At 40.6% G+C, this 25,527-nt stretch overlaps 1 protein-coding gene across 1 annotated transcript in view; it reads left to right on the top strand.

The window, feature by feature from the left end:
* Positions 1-19,596: 19,596 nt before the first annotated feature.
* ROBO2 (roundabout guidance receptor 2) overlaps positions 19,597-25,527 on the top strand; it is a 210,576-nt gene continuing 204,645 nt past the window's right edge. Inside the window, exons 1-3 of the mRNA XM_075542944.1 lie at positions 19,597-19,735; positions 20,341-20,498; positions 24,480-24,600. Of these exons, the coding sequence (XP_075399059.1) occupies positions 19,597-19,735; positions 20,341-20,498; positions 24,480-24,600 (418 nt within the window). The remainder of the gene's footprint in view (positions 19,736-20,340; positions 20,499-24,479; positions 24,601-25,527) is intronic.

Below are 25,527 nucleotides of genomic sequence, written 5' to 3'. Positions count from 1 at the left end.
AAGTCTGAAAAACTTACTACTTTAGTTGGCACTTTAGATATGTCCAGTTCTTCCAGAAGTTATTGAATATATATTTTAAAGAATTTTAAGTCTGAATTTTTCTCTCTCCTGATTTTTGTGTAGTTAAACTCTTTATCTTAACACTTTACCAGATAGGTCTTGGACTGCCTTTCTACACATGTACATATTCTGTAAACTGCTCCCTCTTGAACAGTTCGTATTTGTACTAAACAGAACACAAGTCAAATTTGAACTGCCAGAGGCCCAGCCAGGGCCCCCAAATTACTTGAATCTTGGGAGTTTCTCTGACTCTAACATACTGCTCACCCATGCCCATCTCTACCACCACATAGACAATTCTAACATCATGGGTTTATTTTAAATTTTGCATATATGAATCAAACATTCATATACACAACTATATCAGTTGAAATATATGATCTGTCCCACACATGATGTAGGTACATTTTACCGAGCGTGGTGTTCTTCCCCAGGGATTGGTCTCGCCTGACAATATGTCCATAATGTGTAAGAGGAAGTCTTGTTTTCCTGCCTCTCAGGAGTATTCTGGCCATACTTCTAACAAGATGCGTTTGTTTGTCCTTTTAACAGCCCATGGTGCTTCCATTTTCTTTTCCAGCACCACCATCCCCATGTTGGATACACTTTGCTGGTGCCCCGGTCAAAGTACATACCATGGAGTTTTACCACACTTACTTGCAAGTAGCTGCCTTCTTCCCACACAGATTCCTTTGTTCTTCTGGCAGTCCATAGTCCATTTAATATTCTTCATCAACACCATAATTAAAAAAACACCTATTCTTCTTTATGCCTTCTTCATTATTTAGCTTTCACATGCATCTGAAGAGATTCCAGATGGCTTGAGCTAAACACATCTTAGTTCTCAAAGGGATATCCCTTAAAAAAGGACGTGCCTTGGAACACTTGAAAGGATTTTGCAACACATTTGCCCAATGCATTAGTTGCTTTATTTCTTGACTACTACTCCCATGAAATTTGATTGTGATGTGGATCTGATTGAAATAAAACCTTTGACAATTTCTATCTTTTTTACATACATTATAATATTGTGTATTGGTCTAGTTGCAAGGATTTTCATTTTCCTGATGTTGAGGCATAATCTAACATATAGACTCAAGTCGGTGGTCTCCACCAACAAGTGCTTCACATCCTTTCTGCTTTCCACTAGCAGTGTTGTGTCATCTGCAATGTTGTGTTAACGACTTTCTCCTATCCTGATCCCTGTTCTCCTTCATATAATCCAATGTCTCACAGTATTTGCTACACACAGATTGACTACCAATAAAACAAAACCCACTGCCATTTAGTTGGTTGAATAAGTATGATTAAGCAATACAATCTTGGAACACACTTACTTTTTAAAAAAAACATTGTATTAGGGGCCCATACAACTCTTATCACTATCCATACATATACATACATCAATTGTATAGCACATCTGTACATTATTTGCCCTAATCATTTTCAAAGCATTTGCTCTCCACTTAAGCCCCTGGCATCAGGTCCTCTTTTTTCCCCCTCCCTCCCCGCTGCCCCCTTCCTCATGAGCCCTTGATAATTTATAACTTATTATTTTGTCATATCTTGCCCTATCCAGTGTCTCCCTTCACCCCCTTTTCTGTTGTCCATCCCCCAGGGAGGAGGTCACATGTAGATCCTTGTAATCGGTTCCCCCTTTCCAACCCACTCACCCTCTACGCTCCCAGTATCGCCCCTCACACCCCTGGTCCTGAAGGTATCATCTACCCTGAATTCCCTGTGCCTCCAGCTCTTGTCTGCACCAGTGCACAACCTCTGCTCTATCCAGACTTGCAAGGTAGAATTCGGATCAAGGTAGTTGGCGGGGAGGAAGCATCCAGGATCTGGGAGAAAGCTGTATTCTTCATCGGTGCTACATCGTACCCTGACTGACTCATCTCCTCCCCTAGACCCCTCTGTGAGGGGATCTCCAGTTGCCGACAAATGGGCTTTGGGTCTCCAATCTGCACTTTCCCCTTCATTCACTATGGTAAGGTTTTTTTTTTTTTTTATGATGCCTTATACCTGATCCCTTTGGCAACTCGTGATCGCACAGGCTGGTGTTCTTCTTCCATGTGGGCTTTGTTGCTTCTGAGCTAGATGGCTGCTTGTTTGCTTTTAAGACCACAGATGCTTTATCTTTTGATAGCCAGGCACTATCACCTTTCTTCACCACATTTGCTTATGCACCCATTTGGCTTTAGGTATCCTACTGGGGAGGTGAGCACACAATGATATGATTTTTTGTTTTTTGATGCCTAATAACTGATCCCTTCTGCACCTCATGATCACACAGGTGGGTGTGCTTCTTCCATGTGGGCTTTGTTGTTTGGGGGCTAGATGGCCACTTGTTTGCTTGTAAGTCTTTAAGACACTAGGCACTACATCTTTTGAGAGCCAGGCTCCATCAGCTTTCTTCACCACATTTGCTTACTTACCTGCTTTGTCTTCAGTGATTGTGCCGGGAAGGTGAGCATCATGGAATGCCAGTTTAATAGAACAAAGTATTCTTGTATCGAGGGAGTATTTGAGTGGAGGCCCAATGTCTATCTGCTATCTTAATACTAAACCTATAAAGGTATACACATAGATTTATTTTCCCATCCTCATATATAAATATATTTACATATGTACATGCCTTTATTTAGACCTCTATAAATCCCTTTTGCCTCCTAGCTCTTTCCTCTATTTTCTTTTAGTTTCCTCATGTCCCACTATCATGCTCAGCTGTCATTTGGGTTCAGTAATTCCTCTGGGTTACATTACCCTTGATCACGCCCTACCAGGCCTCCTACACCCTCCTCACCACCGATTTGCATCACTTGCTGTTCCCTTGTCCTGGGGTTTGTTAACACCACTTCCTGTCCCTCTACCTCCCAGTCTCCCATGTCCCTCCAGAACTGGCAGTCACATTGTTTTCTCCTCCATATTATTCATCCAGCCTATCTTACTTAGACAGACCTGCGGAGATAATGACATGCACAAAAACAAGACAGAACTAAACAACAACAATAAAAGGCCAATGACAAACAAAACAAAAAACACAACACAACAACAACAACAAAGAAAAGCTTGTAGTTAGTTCAGGGATTGTTTGTTGGTCTTTAGGAGTGTTTTCTCGTCGAATCTGATGTGGTGCCAAGCTCTGGCTCCAGAGTGTTTTTGGGTTTTTTTTGGTATTCCCTGGGGACTTTATTGCTCTGTTCCCCTTGCTGTTCCACTGCACGCCCTTAGTTTTCTGGCTGCCACTTTAGATGGTTTTCTCTCCATTCCAAATATTACAGCAACACATTTTACTCCAGCCCTTCTGTGAAACCAGCAATGCCAAAGCAACTTTGCTGAACGTGATAGGTACCTTTTGACAATTTCCATCTACCTGTTCTCTAACACATTGCATTTTACTCTTTCTGATTGTAACTTTAAAATTACATGTTAACTTTCCAAAATCTTTAGCACCCTAAAGGCAAATTCAACTAGAAATCCTTGTACTCCATAAAATGCATTGCATGGTGACTTTCACCAGTAAAATATGTAGTACATACTTGTTAAATGGAAATAATTGAAAAATGGAAAACTATTTTGTTATTTTACAAAAGAAGTGACAGACAATATGAAAAGAATATTTAAATGATTTGGTATAAATTGCACAAAATAAATTAGATTTCATAGTAAATCAATTGTGAAAAATGAACTGTCTGCAACTTTTTTGGTAAAATATGTAACTTAGAATTCAGGAGCTGAGGAAAGTCACCGTATTTGATTGGGAGGCACTGGAATTAAGGATCCCAACTGGTGGAGTGGATTGCTCATTGGCCACTAACCTCACAGTCAACAGTTTGAACCCACCTGTAGCTCAGTTGCAGAAAGAGAAGCCTTTCTGCTCCCGTGAAGAGTTGCAGATTTGGCCACTCACAAGGGCAGTTCCACGCTGCCTTACAGTGTCACTATCAGTCAGACTGCACTTGTTGACAGTGAGTTTGGGGAGTTTTGGTAGACACTGCTGTCTTATTAATCTTATATAAAAAAATAATAATATCTTAATATGTTTAATTCTGGAATTATATTAATATATAAAATCTCTACTGCCTTAGTTGTCTCTTATCATAAGTATCCATTTATATTACCAATTGTGGATTGATTTAACCATTTGACCTCCTAGTTTTTAAAATATGAATTTTAGGAATCTTGAATATTATGAGTCATTTGATGAGAATTGAAAATTAGTAATCATTGAAATTATTTACAATCAGTCATGAGTGAGCACACACACACAACGACAAGGTCCCGCATGTCACCATAGCACTCCTGGTCCCTGATGGCAATGGTGCTCTCCATTTATGAAGTAATTCCTTTAGTTGGCATGGTGGTTTTATATTTAAAAAGTCACTGTATTTTCTCTTCACAGCTCCAAAGGCATAGGCTTTATAAACCTCATTTTATAGGTGAAGATTTTGGGCTCAAAATGACTGTGTTGTGGACAAATTCATCCAGTTAATAAAGGTAGCAGAACTGAAACCCCAGGCCTTTAAGTCCATTACCTTTACCACAATGGGGTATTGCTTCACTGCTGAATAGTAGAGACTCCATCAACCTTTATTCATAGAAGTGCCCCTTCCAAAGTGTGCTGCACAGAGAATTTAGTGTGTCTTTCAGAAATAGGGAGAAATTGTGTGAAGGCCCTCAGGTGATAAACCATTTGCTACGCTCCAGAAACGAATGGAAGACCAGTATGGATTGACGTTATGGTTCTGGGTTTAAAAAGTGAAGTTGTAGAGAGTTTTCAAGGATAAATCACATCCTAATTTAGAAAGAAGTCAGCGAGCACTCAGCCTGGTTTTCCTGCAGTGGTCAGGGCATAGTTATTTAATAAAGCTTTCTCTATGGAACTTTAGCCTGCTGTGACTTTTCAAAAGTGTCTCATTTGGGAAATAAAAAGATATACTTTTCTAATTCATAAGTCAGGATAAAAATGTTAAGTTTTGTAAGAAATGTGTGATTTTTTTCTATATCTACTTGAGATAGCAGATTAAAAAGGGAGAATTTAACAATTGTTCATTTTTCCAACTTCAGATTTTCTTGCCCACATTTTAGGTCTATTCTCCTCTTCGGTGTAGTGCTGACCCATTGGGGTGCTAACTCTAAGGTCAGTGGTTTGAAACCACCAGCTGCTGCTTGGGGAAAAGGTGGGGGTTTCTATGGCTGTCAACAGCTACAATCTCGGACAGTCAGAGGGGCAATTCTACTCTGTCCTGCCGGTCACTGGCAATAGTCATAAGCTCAATGGCAGTGAGTTTTTGGTTTATCCGACTCTTAAAAATCATCGTTTGAGACACTTATTAAGAGTATCAGGAAGATATGGCTCTGATTTTACCATCTCTAATGAGTTTGTAGATTTACTGTGAGGATCAGGTTGACACATGGAGAGTGCCAAGGAGGCACAGGGTTAGCGGTGCACTTTTAGTCGAAGGCTGGCAGGCCAAGTCCTCTCAGTCCCTCGGAAGACAGGCCTGCTGGTTTAACTCTGAGAGGACACGGCTTTAAACCCTACGAAGCAGTCATACTCTGCACACATGGATGGGGGTTCCCATGAGTCAGAACAGACTTAATGGCAACTTAAAAAAACCACAACAGATATGTAATACTTCGAGTGATGAAAACTAGGGATTAATACAATTTGTGTAGTTCATTAACCTGGCATTAGAAGTCAACTTTGTTTAGGACTAAATAATGAAGGTTTAGCCAAATTTTGGTAAATAATTAAGCTATTTTTATTTATCAAGTTTTGGTGCCTTTTCAGGTGGACAAGCTAAGCAATGGCGTGCACAGAATTGATTTTCCTCCCAGCAGAATGGGTGTCTAGGAAGTTTGTTCTCCTCCAAGCAGCTCTGCATTGTTTACATTTTGTCTAGGGCCATTTTGAAAGAGAAAGAATAATAACTTGTCAGGCAAGCAGTCACAAGGGAAAACAGAGACTCGAAATACGGCCAAAGACTCAGAAGGCAATTTCAGTTGTTTCCTCTGGCCGAGAATATGGTGGCCAAGATTGATTCCAATGTATATCAAGAGGAGGAGAGGGGCTTTCTTAAGGATCTATGTTCAGTGTTTGTTTTTATTTTTTTTCTCTCACATAAAATAGGAAGGTTGGATTAAATAATATGCAAATTTTAATGCTCCCTTTTTTTAAATGCCCACCCCCAGTGCCATCGGTTCTTTTCTCACTCATATCGACACTCGATAGGGTATCCCAGGCTGTCAGTCTTTCCTGGAGCAGACAAGCTCCTTTTTTCCCTGGGAACAACTAATGGGGTTGAGTCCTGAGGTGGACAATTCCCCACTTACCCCACGGCACTGCCAGGGAAAACACAAAACCAAGCTCACTCCTAGCGACCCTCTTGGACAGGGGAGAATGGCCAATGTGGGTTTCCCACAGTGAGTTTGTGGGAGCAGAAAGCCCACCCCTTCTTCTGAGGAGCCTCTGGTGGTGTCAGACCGCTAGCCTTGCAGATCACGGCCCAATGAGCCAAGACACCTCCAGGGAAAAACTCAACTACCCCTAGTTTTCATGGTACCGACTTAAGAGTCCGTACGTGTAAGGAAAGATCTTCACTGTGCCTTCCTTGTCATCAGCGGGTTGTCACAGATATGTATATGTTTGCGTGATTAAGTGGGCAGGGGTTGTGGACATCACATCTAGAATCAAAGAAATGGTGTTTTTCCTAAGTTAAACATTTTTATAAGTGAAACATTTTCACCTGGCTGCTTTTCAGTGCTTGTCCAGGTGAGTCCTCTGAAATCATTTCAATTTTATCTTTAAGATAGTTGCCTTCCGACAAAGAACTTCCCCTCTCCCTCCACACTGTCAAAGCTGGGTGCTGTCTTTGAAGATTTATGGAAGATGGGTAATGAGATTGCTGAATGTTAACTGCGCCCTTCAGAATTCATTTGGTGGCAAAAGAGAAGGTTGCTGGGTTTGGGGATAGAGTAGAGAGGTGATAGAGCTTTTTTTAATCAGGCAATTTAGAAATAAATATGCTACATTCGGGATCGGGAAACATTTCAAACTTCTTGTCATGTAGTAATCAAGTGGAACATTTCCTGAGAACATGGGATGTCAGTTTGCATCCGTTTCAGCAAAATGTATGACACTTTGAGCAGTGTCCGTGTTTTGTGCTACAGACATATGCGGATTACAGCAACATTGGATTGGCAAGGCGGAGGAGTCTAAAGGCATGCAGGACACAAGTTTTTAAGTACTTATTGCACTGCAAATTCAAATATAGCCCAATGCAGTTCAGCCAAAGTGTACTTCCCTGTGTTAAAAAGGACAAGAAACAGTGTACTATGAACTTGTAAATGGTTTTAATGACTAGATTATTATAGGAAAATTCAGCGATACCTAGTAAATCTGACCTCTAGTGGTGATTGTTACAAAACGTATTGTTAAATAAGGAACATTATAGACATTTCGAAATTGGGAGAAGTAAATTGAAAGCCTAGAGATACCTTGGATCCCACCCCACCTTTTTTTTTTTTTTGTAACCCAGAGATATACTGGACTTCAGGTGAAGGGAAAAAGACACAGCAATAGTAGTTTCAAAGTAACAAGCATTCCTGACAAGGAAGGTTGACCTTGACCTTCCTCTCCTTCCAACCCTCATTTCATCAGCAGGGGTGAGATTACTTTGAGACCCTGCCAATAGGTAATAAATAACACATAAATTCCAGGACACCCTTGCACTGCAGGGTGCCCTAATGTGTAATAATCCTTAGACTATTGAGTTTATAACTCATGACATCTGGCAGTTACTTGGCATTGTAATTCATGTTGATCATGCACATCAGAATACACCATGGGAGAGAAATATTGGAGCAATAACCGATGCTACTAGGAAAGGGTGGAATGACAGGAAGACACTGCTGAGGCCATGTACCTCTGTGAACTGCCCAATGCGGGAATGCTGTAAAAGCTAATGCTTTCAGATAAGGACTAACAAGGCGGGAGGAGAGTGGTAATCTACTGGGATTCACAAAAAAGCAGCACATGAATATTTACTTGACATCATTCTGTATTTCCTTTATTTAAATGGACAGATGTAGCTACAAGACAATAATGTATCCCAACATTTGAATTCAAATATTATGTATAATTCATCCGTATTCTGAAAAAATACATTAAATATAAGGTTTTCCATTAAATATATAGGTGGTAAATACTCTCTCTCTCTTTCTCTCTCTCTCTCTTCCTCTCTCTCTCTCTCTCTCTCTCTCTCTCTCTCTCTCTCTCTCTCTCTATCTCTCTCTCTCTCTTTCTCTTTATCTCTCTCTCGGTTTAATGGTAATGGATAAATAAAAAGGGAAGGAAAGAGTGGTGGAGCAAGCAGTAATTAGTGGGCAAAGAAAGCATTCCATGAAGTACCTGTAAGAAGCTTCTCTGCTACCTAGTAATTTACCTACTTTGACCGAAGACTTAAGACTCATGGGACATGAGCCAGATTGAAATGCTAGAAGCAAACAGATGGCGACTTGTAATCATCATGTAAATGCAAATCTTACGTAACAGGGTGTGGTTAGTTAGTTGGTTAGTTGTGTCCAGAACAGAAAGTTGCTAACGGACTTGAGCAGAATCTGGTGTTTCATTAACTACTATCTTGGGCAATATGCTTGAAATGGTGTTTTTTGGGTTGTTAATTCGAAGTAAGCCTGTGACCTTCTGAATTTTGACTTAAAAGTGTTATTTCTAATAATACCTGGAGTTCTAGGCATCTCTGTGAAGAAGTTTCAAGTTAACCTTAAAGTGTTAGGTGTGGAATGACAGTTGCTTAGGGTGCCGAGCAAACCAATTTTAGACCAAAGAAGGGTGTTCTAGAGCCATTCCTAGCTTACTAGGGGGCATTTATAGACCACATGCGCCTCTTCCCCAAATATACTTGGGCCCAATCACCACATTATCCACAGTTCTTAGGGCTCTTAGTGATTCTGGAGATATCAGTTCCATATGCACAATTCTCTTCAAGGGGGGTGGACAAAGAGAGAAACCGATTAAACACCAATTAGCCTAAATCCACCACTTCCCTGCAAACACATGGCCGGGGTATGTGGATCTCCGTCAAATATCAGATGTTAGGCTGTGCCAGCAACAGGACTTCTGAGCATTGACGGGGTGCCAACTCCTGGCTCCAGAACTGCACACCAGAGGAAATGATTGCCAGAGACAGGCCTGGAGTCTGCGCGGTCAGATGTCGCCAGTTTGCAGTGCCACATGCGATCCAAGAGTTTCTGAATAATCTCAATGCTCCATCCCTGAGGAGAACATACACATTACAGAGGCAACGGGCACAAATTACAGAGAGCACGGTGTTTCCACGCAATCTCTACGGCTCCTTGAGCAAGTTTGAAACATTCATGGAAAACTTGAAGGAAGACTTGGCCCTTTGAGCAAGGCTTCAAATTATCTTGCGGGTGAGGACAGGACAGAAATGGGATTCAAGAAAAAAACCTTGGCAAAGAAACTCCGAGCTGCCCATTCCTCTGGTGCGAATTGGGTGTGTGCAGGGTGAATTCTGGGCAGCACCCGCGGCTTCACACAAGGCTGTGACTTGACCGACCGTGAACAAGTCGCAGGGCGCCCCTTGTTTACTCAGCATGCCCAAGATGCCGGCCTGGGGAGCTGCAGCAGGATGTGTCCCCATAGGTACTTTGTCCCCACTCCCCTCTGGGCACAAGAAACCTCTTGACTGGTTCCCAAAGTAGCACGTTGTTGTGTCTGTTTAGACTGTAACTGGCCTGTGCAGTCTGACCATATTTTGTTTGACTGTCTCTCGAATAGTTTCCTTGTGAAAGGCCAGCCCACTTCGGGCTTGTTCGTCTTTTTAGTCATGCACGCTTCATAAAAATGCGGAATGATCATGCTCTGTCAGGAGTTTCTTCGTGGAAAAAGGAAATTCGATTTAAAATGGCTTGACTAGAAAATGGAACGTATTTGGATCCCCAGACCAGAAACTTCTGAGGTGCTATCGTCTCAAGGATTATAATCAGCAATGTCATCCAGAACCCAGATTCCTTCTGGCGGCTGTGAGGCTGGAGCTCCCCCTGGGGTCACCGCTGAGCCGCCAAGGACACTCTGCGCTTCCACTCCTTGGGTCCTGCAGCAAGAGGCAGTGTGCTTTCTTCCCATAGAAGCAGCACTTGTGTCCTGAGCTTCGCGCTGATTTGGGGGTTATGCTCGCTTATTCCTCATGGTGGTGAGGGGTGGGACAGAGGTAGGGTGTGGACTGTGGGTAGTGGTGGCCATCCCATAGTCTATGGAGCCCGTTATCATCTTGACTAGGGCATAATATAATGATCAGTGTTGTTTGCATACACACCTGATGACTTTTTAAAAGTGATTTCTGACGTTAAACAGAGACAGATTAAATTAAAAATCTTTTATAGCCTAAATTCAGATGTGACACGGCAACATTTTAGAATATCCCGCTTACATATAGAAATGTACCCCTGACTTTATTTTAGTGTGCCCTGAGCACGTAAGTTAGCATTTGAAATACTTCTTTTCTCAAATCCAACCAATAGAAATTGTTCTTCATAAATGGTGTTTTAAAATGGAATTCAAGTACTAGAGTCTATTTTATATAACAAGAAAGAATTGCAATGGCCCTCATCAATTCAAGCAACCAATTAAGAATACTTGATTAACCCTTCTAGTGCCCTCTATGATGCGAGTCCTTCAAATAGATTTCCTAATCTAGTTGAAATACATAAAAGATTTTTCAGACAGGAGAGCCCCAACCTAGCACCTGTAAAAAGCAAAATGTATTTGAAAGGCAGACTACGTAAAAGCAAGAAAACAAAATGGGGAACAGGGAGAATTTTTCAGGCACAACAATTATAATTTTCCAATGTGCCATGATGAAGGTAGTTGAAACATCAGGGATGATTCTGGAAATCTAAGCAGAGCTCCAGAACTGTGCTAAGCAGTGACTTTTACAGTAAAGATCATTGATAAGTTGTAATAAATGAATTGACATAATTATATTTGCATTTTAGCAAATGCATAATGCCTATAATGGAGCTTAAAAGAGAAAACACAGAAAAAAAGTTAAATAGGATAATGTTATATGAATTTACAGAGGAGATAAAGACATCTTGAACTAATGTAGTAGAATGAGATACAGTGTTGGCGTTAGAAGAATCTAGTGTTCGACACACCGGGTTCAAACTCTGTACTTGTCCTTAACAATTAATTGAAGTTCTAATGACCTATTACACAAGGGGGCTGCAAAGAGTTCAAGGAAAACATATTCCATTACTTTTCACTGTATTTTTCCACAAATTTTTTAAAGCCCCTTTGTATATTACAATGCTGGGTGTGATATATAGTGTGTAATAAAATTTTTTAGCTATTATAGTAAGACAGCTGTCTTTTAAAATAGATCCAAAATGCTCTGCCTGGGCCTGAAAAAGCATATATATATTTGAAAAACAGCATGTAACATTGCGTGTTTGATTAAAAGGCATAATTCTGAGAGCTACCTGTCTCATGAGCAATAGGTTTGCTCTGGTGTTTTTGTGCATCGATTGGTGTATCAGACGTTTTGCATTGAGAGTTTATGGCTCTCTTTGCTGAACCGCTTCAGCTAGAAGCGTGTGCCTTTATGATTCCTTAAGATGATATCTTTAAGAAGTCTGATTTCACTTCTCTGGCTAATTTCTCCCTTTTTTTAAGCCATTTTTTATTGGGAGTTCTTACAGTTCTTTTAACATACCTTACATCAGTTGTATCAAGCATATTTGTACATATGTTACCATGATTATTTCCAAAACATTTTCTAATTGAGCCTTTGATATAAGCTCCTCTTTTTCCCCTCCCTACCCCACTCTTCCACCATCATGATCCTTGATCAATTACATATTATTACTATTATTATTTCATATCTATTATCTTAGAAAATTTTGGCTTCCCTTAGACTGACCCAAACAAATCACTAAACAAAAAAGGGTCAGTAACTTGAGGATTATTTATTTAAAGGACAGATTGGGAAGGTCTGGCAAAATGAAGGAATGTGAGGTTAAGAGGAAATAAGAGTCAAAGATTTAAACTCTAACATGACAACCAGGCATAATGCTCTTTTCTGCCCCTGTATTTGTTCCCTATTTTAATGCAGTAAATATCCATAAAATATACCCATCCATTTGGCATTGAGTCAATTCACAGCAACCTTTTATGAGATTTCCAAGACTATAATCTTTATGGGAGCAGACACCGTGTTAGTCTGGGTGAACTAGGGAAACAGATTCATAGACACTCATATGTGTATAAGAAAGATGTTTATAAACAAGAGCAATTGAATATTGATAAAACATCTGAGCAAAGTCCAGATCAAGTTCATTAGTCTGGTGTTAGCCCACATGTTCAATACCAATCTATAAATTCCTCTTTAGATTCACGAAATACATGCAATGATGCTGAATGCAGGATGATCACAGGCTAGTCTTGTGGATCCAGTGGCAGTAGAAGCATCTCAGTGCTTACAGGACTTTCCATGATATCTCACATGGAGTGAGCTTGTGTCCCACTTCAAGAGAGCTTTTTATCTCCTCAGTGACTCCAGATATGGTCATTATGCTGCCAGCTGATTGACAGACGAAACTCCACCCCTTCACTGTCAATCTTCTCAAATTGAAAATGGATGTAACTACCACAGGTACCTTCATCTTTGTCTGAATGGATGGTGCCTTTGAATCCTTGACCTTGTGGTAAGCAGCACAGCTCCTAACCCATGTAAAACATTGTTGTTGTCAGGTGCCTTCAAGTCAGCAGAACAAGACACTGCAGGGTCTTGTCCCATCTTCACAATTATTTTATGTTAGAGCCCACGATTGCAGCCTCCATGTCAGTCCATTCTATGGAAGGTTTCACTCTTTTTCACGGTCCTTCTGCCTTGCCAAGCATGAATGCTCTTTTAGAGGGACTGGTCTCTTCTGATGTCCAAAATATATGACACATAGCACCTCAAAATTTAGACATATATTTCCTCACCTCTGTCCATCTAAAATCCAGATATACATTAGTTCAATTTTTTGGGGGGGGGGCCTCATAAGGACCCAGTCAAGGTGTTGGCCAACACTGTTGTCCAAGGGGAAGACTAGACTGGGGACTATCTTGCCTCTAAGCTCACATTCAGATTTTAAATGAATGTAGGATTAAGGCCCACAGTTCTTTGCTGGCTATTGGCCAAAGCTTCCCTAAAGTTCTGAAAGTGGGTCTTTCCATCAGGTTACATGAAATTTTGCTTGATCAGAGCAAGCGAATTAGAAGACCCCTCTCGAGGCAAAGGGTAGGGGCCGGGGGAGCAAACAAGATTAAAGTAATTGTCTATTATAAGCTAATCTGAGAAGTGATTTGACATCACTTTGTAATGTTCTACTCATCCAAGGCGAGCTCTTGGGCCCACCCACACTCATGAGGAAGGCTTATACAAAGAATAACAGGAGCCTAAAATAATTGGAAGCCATTTACTTACTTATTTATTTGCCAGGAAAGCGCATACCTTAATAAATCAAGTAGAGCATTGAAATAGTAAGTAAATGTTACTCTGCCTGCTGGACAGATCTGTACCTTCATATAGCCTCCCTCTGCTTCTTCACACACCTTGTAATTTTGGCCTTAAATCCTCGAAGTACAGGTATGTTTTCCGTAGAGTCCAGTGTCCCTAACGAGTTTTTCATACCACCAACTTCTCATATGGCCTTCTTCTGGTATGGCCCTGGGGTTATGTAGTGTACTTCAAAATCCAGAGTTCAATGTCCAGCTGTTTATGGTCCATAGCCCAGTTCCCCAGAGGGCATACAGAAACTCGGACCAATGCTCCCTATTAGGAGCGTAGGACCAGGCACAGTCTGTCCTTGGGGTCCGTAAAAGTATTGTTAGTCATTTTTCCCCACTAGGAGGTTGGTTCTCCCCCTTTTTCTACCAACAGATATATATCCCTTAACCACTTTAAAGGGCCATGCTGACTTGACTTAGTTTGCCCAGACTCTGCCATCAGAATATATTCTTGCATGTTATAAATACATTAGGAATATGATCATAATTCGGTTCTTGTCTTACCAAGAGAAATGTTTACTTTTTTGAAGACCCAGGCACTGATGAGAATTTCATGCAGGGCTCTTAGGAAGAGGGAAACTTTACCAGCCGATGTGATCAGCCTCAGGGTCTCTTGTCCACCGCCTATGTAGTCAGGCCTTATTCCTTGCTCATGCCACTCTACATGCATACCAAGTGTTTTTAAGCATTTCCATGCATGTATGAGATGCTCAGGATGTCCGTCAGGGTCCCGAAGGGTTCTGGGAAATGCAGTCCCAATACGTTGTCATGGACTCCTGGCGTGCTTTATCCGAATCCTCACCTTTGCCCCTTTGCCCTATCAGAAATTCTAAATATTCTAATATTTCAGAATAACTTCCTAAATCATGGTTCATGGGAATGTAAATGAAATCTAGGTCATATTATATTTTATTTTTCACCTTATAAACAGAAATTAACAGTTGGTGAGTTAGTTTATTGTACCAACCTGGCCGGCAAACATGTGGGGTTAATTGAAAGGTGGAGAGATAAATGGCTTGGTGAGACTTGCCTTTTGAGTTCCTGGGTCTCTTGCTTTGTAATGATCAGACCAGGGTGCAGCTGCCTTAGCCAGTTCCTTGCTTCACCTGGCAAGGCTCCCTTCCTGCAAGACATCCCTTAGGAGAAGCCACATGGACCTACCCCGTTACAGCCCTGGGTGCTGGAGCAGCCGTGTGGAGACCCATGCCAGCACTGAGATGCTTATACATTTACTGACTCGGCTTTGTTCCTGCAGTCAGCATCATTGTGTGTGTTTTGTGAGATGGAGGAGGAATTTGTGGATTGATATTGGATATATGGGCTAATGTTGGACTTGAGGGCTTGGGCAGCACTGGGTTGGGTGTTTTCTTTATGTGCACTTACTTGACCTTTATATAAACTCTCTCTTATACCTGAGGGTTTTTTTTGTTTTTGGATTTGTGTCTCTGAAGTACCCAGACTAATACACTTAGGTATTAAAAGCCCATGGCTGTTGAGTCAATTCTGACTCATAGCAAGCGTATAAGAGTCTCATAAGGTTTTCAAGGATGGATTCTTTAAAGGAACCAATGTCACATCTTTTCACTCTTTGGGGCTCTAGTGGGTTTGAACGACCTGTTTGTCAGTTAGCAGCTGACGCTTTACCACTGTGGAACTACGACTCCTTCTCTTACCATTCAGATTTCTTAGCCCCCTTTCCCCCTCACCCCAATATATTTGTTACTAGTAACCTCAACAGTGAGATCTGCAAACAAGTGCTGTGGACACAGCAGACTGACTTAGAGCCTTTTTCTTTGAAGTACAATTTAGCCCTGCTTTCCCTTCTTTGTCTGTTTAGCCAGTGTTTCTTTCTTTCTTCTTTTCTTTAATGAATTTTCTTTGCTCCCTTTCCCTTTATTTACAGAGCTTTTTTTTGAGATTTAAATAATGAATACGTATATTACTGAGCATGCTTATTTTGGCTTATTAGCCACTCCACTCATTAACTATCAAGTTGGGTTTTTTTTAGGAAAAGAATTAAGGACACAAGAAATATAGATTCAATTTAGCCTTGGTTTGTGTTTCCACATTAATTTTCATTTTACTTCCTTTCAGGAAACTGAAAGGAAACTCTTTTAGTTGAAGCCCAAGTGAATCCTTTCCTTCAGAGAACAAAACCTAAGACAGAAGTTAGTAATTGGCACACAAATTAGGATGGTTATATATTATTTCATTTTATTTTGCTCTAATTTATACATAGATACACAAACCTCAGAGATGAGTAATCAGATATCAGAACATTATAAATACACATCCATCCATCTATACATATGTGTACAGATATGGTTGTCTGTACATTTTGAGATTAGGAAAAATAACATTAGTTTCCTAAGAATAATTTACATTATCAAGTGCTGTGCTAGAACCTGCTGAAAAGTGGCAGTTCATGACTTGGATGCTTTGAGAGAGAGAGAAAGATCTTTTTTCTTTCACAAAGGCTTAGGGGAAAATAAATGATATCAATAAATACAAGTGAATTCTCTGAATACTCTGCAAGCCCCAAAGAGCATTTCACAAGTTGAAGAGGGCACAGTACCAATTATACCATTATCTCACCCTACACTCAGGGTGAATAGTCTGAAAGCCTGAAATTACACTTGATGTTAGATGTCTTGGCTTCATGTGCAAATTGGAGTCATTTTCTTTCTTCCTTTGATTCTTTTTTGTGTGTGGGTGAATACCATAAACACATGTTATATTGTTTAACAGTAGAAGACCTTATGGTTTGTTATGATATTTCTCTCCTTCTTGTTCCCCATGTCAAAGTCTTTTTTTTTGGGGGGGGGGGGCGGTGGTGGCTTTCCTGTCCTCTCTCTTCCTTTAATTGGAATTGTTGCAATTCTGTAAGACTGTATTTCTAAAGATTTTCCCTGGCCTCACATACATTTCGAGCTGAATCTTTTGGGGCATGTCATGTTTTAGGAGACCAATTCTGGATGTCCTTCAACTGGCCAGATGTGCCATTTTGGAACAGATTGAGAGCCTGCCAAAACACCATTTGTTGCCAGTACCGGATATTGGGGAGGGGGGTGTGCTCATCACCCTGTTACCATATTTTTGCACTTCTTAACATTGCATAAACAGGCAGCTGCTCTGTATTTAGAATATAAATGAGTCACCAGCATGCTCTCCCTGGAGAATTTACCTGCCAGAGGAAACCACAGTGTTAACCCCTTCCCATCACCTGAGAGGCACATCTAGAGATCCTTCTCCCAGCCTTTGGAAGCAGATCCTGTGCATATAAATAACACCTTTCTTGCTAGTTAGGAAAGGCAAGCAGACCAACAATGTGTAGTACCCAGTGCTAAAATGAACACTATTCCTTAGCAGCGAAAGCAGTCAATTACTCTTCTTATAAACTGAGAGTGAACAATTTGTGCTCATTTTTTTCCGACTGCTCCTTCAATATGAAGTTCTCTAATCTCCTTAAGGACCATGGCTTCATTAAGACAGAAAACCAGGTTTAAAAAAATGTGTTGTACAAGGGAAGAAAAGAAAAGCTTTGAACTTCACTCAGTTGTCTCTCTGGAGCTATTTTCTGGACAGGGATTTTTATTTATTTGGAGAACGACAATTAACCTAGAGCCTTGGCTCAACAAAGGCGCAGAGTGCTGAAGTGGGTCTCATTACAGGACACAGAAAGCAGTTGGTTTGACCTAATCCCTATTTACAACAGATGATTTACATAAGAGGCTAGCACAAGCTGCCTAATTTTGATTTCAAACAGCTTGACCAATTACACATACACGCACACACACACACACATTCACATCGACACATTGTAAGCTGCTTTCTAGTGGACTCCAACTCATGAAGACAAACTGCTAAGGGTCGTCCTGGGCCGTCTCCATCATCTATTGCAGATCAGTTCATTGTGATCCAGAAGGTTTTCATCAGCTTGTAGTAGCTCACCAGGACTGTCTCCCTCCCATGTCTGTCCCTTTCTGAAAGCTCTCCTGGGATTTGTTTAGCATCCCAGCTACATCCAATCCCGACAGCGAGGCAGAGGCTGAGCATGAAGTGCATTGGCTGGGGACAGGACCTGGGTCTACCACCTGAACAGGGATAAGTCCACCACGATACTATGTGTACTCACACGTATTGTGATTGTGTGGTGCTGATGAATGGAGATTGACTTTTAATGACCCTACATAGCCTTTCCAAATTGTTCAAACGGGACAAGGGAATCTTGAATGATTTACAGTCAGGAGAGGTGCATGGCATGATTGTATCCTCTCCCCATATTTGTGAAATCTGTAGGCTCACTAAATCAGCAGAGAAGGTGGATTATTTGAAAAAGAATGTGGCATCAGGATGGGCAGAGGGCTTATTAACAACCTGCAATATGCAGATGATACAACCTTGCTGGGTGAAAGGAGGAATTGAAGCATTCGGAGATGAAGATCAGGGACGGTGGACTTCAGTACGGATTATAATTCAATGTCTAGAATCCTTGAAGTTGTCAAAGATTTTGTCTTGCTTGAATCCACAATCAATGATCAAAGAAGCAGCAGTCAAGAGATAAAACGATAAATTGCATTAGGCAAATCTGCTGAAAAAGACCTCGTTAGAGTACTGAAAAGCAAAGGTATTACTTTGCGGACTAAGATGGGCCTGACCCAAGCCATGCCATTTTCAATCGCCTTATATGCCTGTGAAAATTGGACATGGAATAAGGCCAAAGTTGGTGCATTTGAATTATGGTGCCGGTGAAGACCCTCAGCCTCCTAAAAGGTCAAGCTCATCTGCCGTGGATGAAGAATGGCCAGAATGCTCCTTAGAGGCAAAGATGGTAAGCCTTCATCCCACATCCTTTGGACGCATTATTGGGAGAGACGTCTGTGAAAGAAGAGGGTGAGTCAAAAAAGAGGAAGCCCTCAACAAGATGGCCTGACACAGCAGTGATGGGCGGAGGCGGAGGAACAATCCTGAGCATGGCGCGGGACCGGCTGTGTTTTGTTTTATTGCGCATAGTGTTGCGTAGGGTGCAATGGTTGGACCTACTTGATGACACCTAGCAACGACCATGTAACGGAAGCAATCCCCATGGGGTTTTCCTCGCTGTAATCATTATGGAAGCAGACGGCTAGATCTTTCCTCCCACAGAGCTACTGAGTATATGTCTAAGCTGCCAATGATTTTGTTACTAGCTCTGGTCTTAACTCTAACGTCACAGACATACACACACATTCTCTCTCTCTCTTTTACACACACACACACACACACACACACACACACACAGGCAGCATGGTACACTGATGTTTTCATGCTTGGGCACATTTGCCAGTGTTGGAGAATCAAAGATTATTTCAAGCAGAGGTACTTTTGGGTATCTGGCATATTAACTACACTCAAGTACTTTTTGAATGTTTGCTTTCTCCCCAATCCACTACACCGAGTCCATTCTGGCTCCCAGTGACCTTACAGAGGGGTTGGGAGAAGGGAACAGACAGGCTCCTCCTCCTTGCTTGCATGACTGGTGGGCTGGAATCACAGGCTGTGTGGTCAGCCTGTGATGCCTAACCCATAATGCCACCAGGGTTCCTGGGGGTGCTCTCAACATGCCAACTGCCGTGGAGTTGATTGCAATTCCCAGGGACACTTTAGGGTGGAGGAGAGCTGCCTCGTCGGTTTCCAAGATGGTACCGCTTTAGAAAGGCAGAATGCCGCATCTTTCCCACAGAGCAGCCGGACGCTTCCCGACAGAGCTTTCACGGTGCAGCCCAACCTGGAAACACCTACCCGGCACTTGCCTAATGAACCTATAGCCGGTAATTGTAAAATTAAACCGGGCTCTGCATGGTGATAAGGGCCCCCTCCTTCACCAGGCTTTCCATCTTGCCAGCAGCAATAAAGCGCAGGCAAAGAGATAGGTGACATTTGGAGAGCCAGGCATGCCAGCTTTTCGGAGGTCGCAATGGAGGTCCAACCTGCTGTTCTCCTTAATGAAAGGAGGGGAAATTCAGATGGGCAAAACTGCTATAAGGGATAGCTCTGCTCAGAATGTCACGCTGCCCAGATGTCGCTCGGCAGGTGGAGACACGAGAGAATGGAAATGTAGCCCTGTGTGTGTGGGTGCTAGTGCGTTACGAGGGTGAACAATGAGGCTATCTTCCAACGTGCAACGAGAGCAGCGTGGCCCTTGTCCATATTCATGTTGGGAGAAAGGGCTTTTCAGAGAGTTCTCACCTCACTTGCCTCGCAGACTGGCACCCAGGCCTGCTCCTAGACCGCGCTCCAGGCAGTTTCAGGGTGGTGATACAATGTTGTCGGTTATGTTCATGCATTTATAGCTACCTGCTTTGTCCGTTTTGAGTGTAGAATCATGCTACATAAAGAGTTCCTCGCCCTGATTTTTAAAGCTCTCAAAACTATATCACTAATATTTCTCACCTTATTTCCCGCTTTTTAAAACTGGGATTTCAAAACGAAGATGCACTGTAATTTGTGCAGCCTGTTGATAAGGATGTAGGAAGGCTTTAGGAAGTTTGCATATATGTCTGACTGCACACCCAGTAACGTTCGTGTTGTTCCTTCTTAATCAGACCACAGTAAATAAGACTTGACGTTGCCTTGTGCAGTATAAAGCTGAAGTCATTGTGAGTGAGCTTTCTTTTTCTCTAATTATTCTTCTGCAGTGTTACGAGATGATTTCCGGCAAAACCCAACAGATGTTGTCGTGGCAGCCGGAGAGCCTGCCATCCTGGAGTGCCAGCCTCCCCGGGGACACCCTGAGCCCACCATCTACTGGAAAAAAGACAAAGTTCGAATTGATGACAAGGAAGAGAGAATCAGTGTAAGTCAAATAAAAAGACCCTGGAGAGACTGACTTATCAAGTCTTAGGATTATTAATGAGATTCTAGAACTATGCTTACCAAACTTACCAGTCTACATTATTTATACAGCATTGAACGGGGTCTTTTAAAAATGGTAACATTTTATAAAAATAAAATGTGGGAATGAGGCTTCGAGTAAGATAAAAATTATATGCCAATGTTTATGATATATTAATAGCTGTGCCACTATATAATTATGCTGATTGTATAAAAATATCTTTACGGTATTATATTGATGTCTTAGCACTTTTAAGATTCCAAATGAATCTATTGATTATGTAATACATGGGTGCTAAATTGAAAATGATGGTCATAAACCAGATTAACTGGAACCTTTCACTGGATACTCTTTTCCAAATTATAAAAGGAAATAATTTAAGGTGATGAATATTTTATGCAATTTTTCTAGCTTTTAAAAAATTAAATAAAACATTACAGCATTTTATATAGAGATTTATTAAAAAACAAGTTTAATAGATATGAAATAAATCCAAAGTACAAAACATGGGCTGATTCCATGTTGAAAAGGCATCTACTTTGAAAAGGGAAATCAGGATTCAGGTTCATAAGGTGATTTGGGTTCAAATTAAACCCCCCAGAAGCAGATGAAGTTGTTGATCAGGGTGATTGTGTGTAGTCACTGTATTTTGTGAGAAAAGCCCTGGGACTATGAATGTGACTTTTGCAAATAAGCACCTGTTCACTAAAATGGTGCAGAGTAGTTAGACCTTCTGAAATTGCTTAATTATATGCCTTATATCCAGTATGTTATTTGAGAATGAATGTTTTATCTAAAAAAGTATCTCTTTTGATTGAACAAGCATGTCTTTGTGCTTTAAAAGTCTATAGAGCCTGAATGTCTGTTATGTTTAAAATAGAACTACGCTTACCAAACTTACTGGCCTATACTATTTTTACAGCATTGAAGGGAGTCTTTATAATATGGTAACACTTTTAAATGAAGAATTAAATTAGAAACTTCCTTAATGTGTACATGTACCTTGACAATGCACAGAACCAGGTGTATTGTGTGAGAGATCCCAGCATGTGTCTCTGGCTTGACTGTTGACATTGTAATATCAAAGAGAATTTCTTTACATGGTCTGCACCTAGACACCCAATAGGTCAGAGTAGAACTGCCCCTTTGGGTTTCCATGGCTGTAAATCTTTCTGGGAGCAGAACACCTCATCTTTCTCCTGTGGGGCAGCTGATGGTTCTGAATTATTCGCACCATAGTCTACCACCCATCACACAACCTTCCATGCCCCCAAGTTTCCCATCCAAGAGAAGGTAAACCGCAATGTTTGAACAACTTTTTTTGCTAGTACAATATCGTCTTAAATTTCTTTGATAAAAGCAAGCTATACTGCCAAACTTCAAAGATAGCTATTAGCCATTAATCTACCATTATACTTGACAGGAAACTATTAAGATGGACATAGAGATCATAAATATCAATATCCTAAGAATTAGTACACTGAAATGGATTGACATTGGGCACTTTGAATCAGATGGTTTACTATGGGTAGAATGATGAATTAAAGAGATATGGTGTCACTGTTATAGTGAAAAAAAAAACCCAAACATTTCAGAACATATCTAGAAATGCTATGCCATCTGTGATTGGAAACTACACACCTACAGGGAAATCCAGTCAATACAATGATTATTCAGTTTTATGGACTGAAAATAATAATGAAGAATTTGAAGAAGTCTACCAACTTCTTCTGAAATCAATTGAACATGAATCAAGATATATTGATACTATTTGGGGGGATTGGAATGTGAAAATTTCAAACCAAAAGGAAGGGGACATGGTTGAAAAATATGGCCTTAGTGATAGAAATGAAGTTGAGAATTGCATGACAGATTATTGAAAAACCAAAAACTTCTTCATTACAAATACCCTTTTCAACATCACAAATAGGGTCAACATAAATTCCATCCGATGGATTACCCAGGAAACAAATCGACCATTTCTGTGGAAAAATACAATGGAGTAGCTCATTGTCAGCAGCCAAAAGGAGGTCAGAATAGTCATATACACAAACTGCTCAAATGTAAATTCAGGTTAAAGCTGAATAAAAACACAACAAGTCAATATAAGCCAAAATTTAACTGGTAGTATAACCCACATGACTTCGGAGAACAACCTAAGAAGACACATTGAGCACTAATGTCAGAGCATGTAACTGTGAAATAGGAGAAGGCATGACTGCGCGATGAGATCAAGCACATCATACATAAAGAAGGCATCAAATCAGTACAAAGACAAAGAAGAAAGAAAATATCAAAGTGTGCATTAGAAAGGACGCTGACTATTTCTCTTGCACGGAAAGCAGCTAAAGCAAATGGAAGAAATAATAAAGTGAAAGAGCTGAGCAGAACTTCCAAAGGGCAGCTCGAGAAGACCAAATAGAATGTTATAATCAAATGTGCAAACACCTTGTATTAGAAATTTTATTTTAAAAAACGTGGTCACCATGTCTCAAATTGAAAGCCTACAGTTGCAATATTGAAGAATTCTATGGGCAAAATGTTGAAAGATGAGGGAAACATAAAAAGAAGATGGAAGAAATAGACGCAGTTACTTAAAAAAAAAACAACAAGTGGTCAAAGTACAACCATTTCAAGAGGGAGCATATAATTAAGAACCTATGATGCTAAAAGGAAGACTTTCGAGCTACACTGAAGACATTAGCATAAAAAGAAGATCCAGGAACGGATGAAATGCCAATTTGAAATGTTTTCCACAAGCGCTGGAGGCACCCATTCATCTAAGTCAATAAATTTGGAAGACGGTCACACGGGGCCCACTAACTGGAAGAGAGCCACACCCACTCCAAAGGAATGGCAACCCAAGAGAATGTGGCAGTTATCAAACAATATCATTAATATCACAGGCAAGTCAAATTCTGCTGAAGATCATTCAACAACTGTGGCAGCAGTACCTCAACAGGGAGTTACCAGAAATGTGAGCTGAGTTCCTGGGTGGACATGGCACAGTGTATACCACTGGTGTTGTCAGGTGGATCTTGCCGGAAAGCAGAGAATATTAAAAAGATGTTTACATCCGTTTGACTGTATGGATCAAAACAAATTAGGACTATACAGAGAAGAATGGGAATTCCACAACCCTTCATTGTGTTCATGCCAAACCTGTACATGGCTGAAGAGGCAGTAGTTCCAATAACAGGAGGGGACACTGCGGGGCTTATAATAGGGAAAGGTGCCCACACTGATCAAAATAACCAGAGCAGAGCTGTTTTATATGAAAAGCGTAAGTCATCAAGATTGGAGGAAGCTTCTAACAACCTGAGTTATGGAGATGGTACGATATGGATTACAACTAAATACAAGGACAAGGACCAAAATCCTCACGATTGGACCAATAGGTAACATCATGAGGAATGGAGAAAAGATGGAACTTGTGAAGGATTTCATTTTGCTTAGATCTATAATCAATGCTCACAGATGCAGCAAATCAAGAAATTATTGGGGAAATCTGTTGTACCAGCGGGAGCATCCATTGCTCATCAGACAGTGCCCCCAAGGCGCGTCCATCCCGTAGAGATCGTCTTATCTACAGCAGATGCCAACTGTCCTGGTGGATGACAAATGACAGTATAAATTCCTTCAACAGAATCTCAGTGTGAAGAAAGACCATTGGGATTTAGTGAGAGCAGTCACAGGACTAGAAAAAAGTCTGAGGGAGAGAAATAAAAGTTATGTTACTGAAACATGACTTACCCAGCAACTATGAAATCTTGTATTAAAAGTAAATTTCAGAGCAGAAGGAACATATTTAGTTTCCAAAGTGGTGGGAAAGTATTGTGTCTCACACTATAAATTGTTTGCTGTTGGGGTAAAAAACAAAAAAACATAATTCAAAATTGTTTTTTTAACAAATTTCCTTTTCTTTTTGTCATCTTTTAACAGATTCGTGGTGGAAAACTGATGATATCCAATACCAGAAAAAGTGATGCAGGGATGTATACGTGCGTTGGCACCAATATGGTGGGAGAAAGAGACAGTGATCCAGCAGAGCTAACTGTCTTTGGTAATTTTAAATGATAAACTGCTTTTACTATTTCTTCTATTTTAAATATTGAAAATGTCACTAACCACCGATAGCATGTAGTAGTTGTGTGTTTTAAAAATGCAAGTTCTCACTGTAGTTCTCAAACTGCTCCTTGTCGCTAAAATTATTTTCAGGGTCTACGAATGATATGATAAGATCTTTATTTCTTCTTATTATTTATCAGGATGCTCAAATGCTTTCCCAATTTCTGCAGTGGTCCCTAAAGAAACCATTTTGGGATATTTTAGCCTATCTCATAATGGAATGTCAAATTGGAAAACGAGCCATGTTATAATTTTCATTACATTCAGAGAGTTAAGATTGCGCTTTATGAATATGTACCAGCATTCAGAACTCTCATTTCAATCACTCTGAGTGCCGAGTAATCTTGTGTAATACTCCCTGTGGATCCAAAGCAGTTTGGAGTTCTAAATAACAGAGCCAAGAGAAATCCTATAATTTGTTAAACGATTGAACAGTAAAAATAAAAATTTTCAAAGTATACACGTAAATTTCTGTCCCGTAGAGCTCAGACAAATATCTGTTTGCCCTTACATTTTCATGCAGTTATGTCTAAGAGTCTTAAAATGTGCTTCACTTCATAATGAATAAAATATGGTTTTGCCTGGGAATATATGAAATTAGTGGTCGCTGAACATTATCATTGAAAACCCACAAGTATAGCTATTCTATTTAAAGAAACATTTATCTCTATTTTTCGGTAACTGCCACAAGCCTTGCAGTAGGAAAATGCTGCACTACAGTAGTATATATTGTCTTCTGAAGGAAATTGAAAGAGTTTAATGTCATAACCCAACCAATTCAACTCACCGACACTAAGGTGGTTTTCTGAAACATTTACCTGGCATTTCCTAAAGACATGAAATGAATTATAGGAGTTCTTTA

Source organism: Tenrec ecaudatus, chromosome 2 (assembly GCF_050624435.1).
Source record: "Tenrec ecaudatus isolate mTenEca1 chromosome 2, mTenEca1.hap1, whole genome shotgun sequence".
NCBI classification, from domain to species: domain Eukaryota; kingdom Metazoa; phylum Chordata; class Mammalia; order Afrosoricida; family Tenrecidae; genus Tenrec; species Tenrec ecaudatus.
The sequence above is the reverse complement of the archived record's forward strand: the minus strand, read 5'-3'. Positions and strand labels throughout refer to the sequence as shown.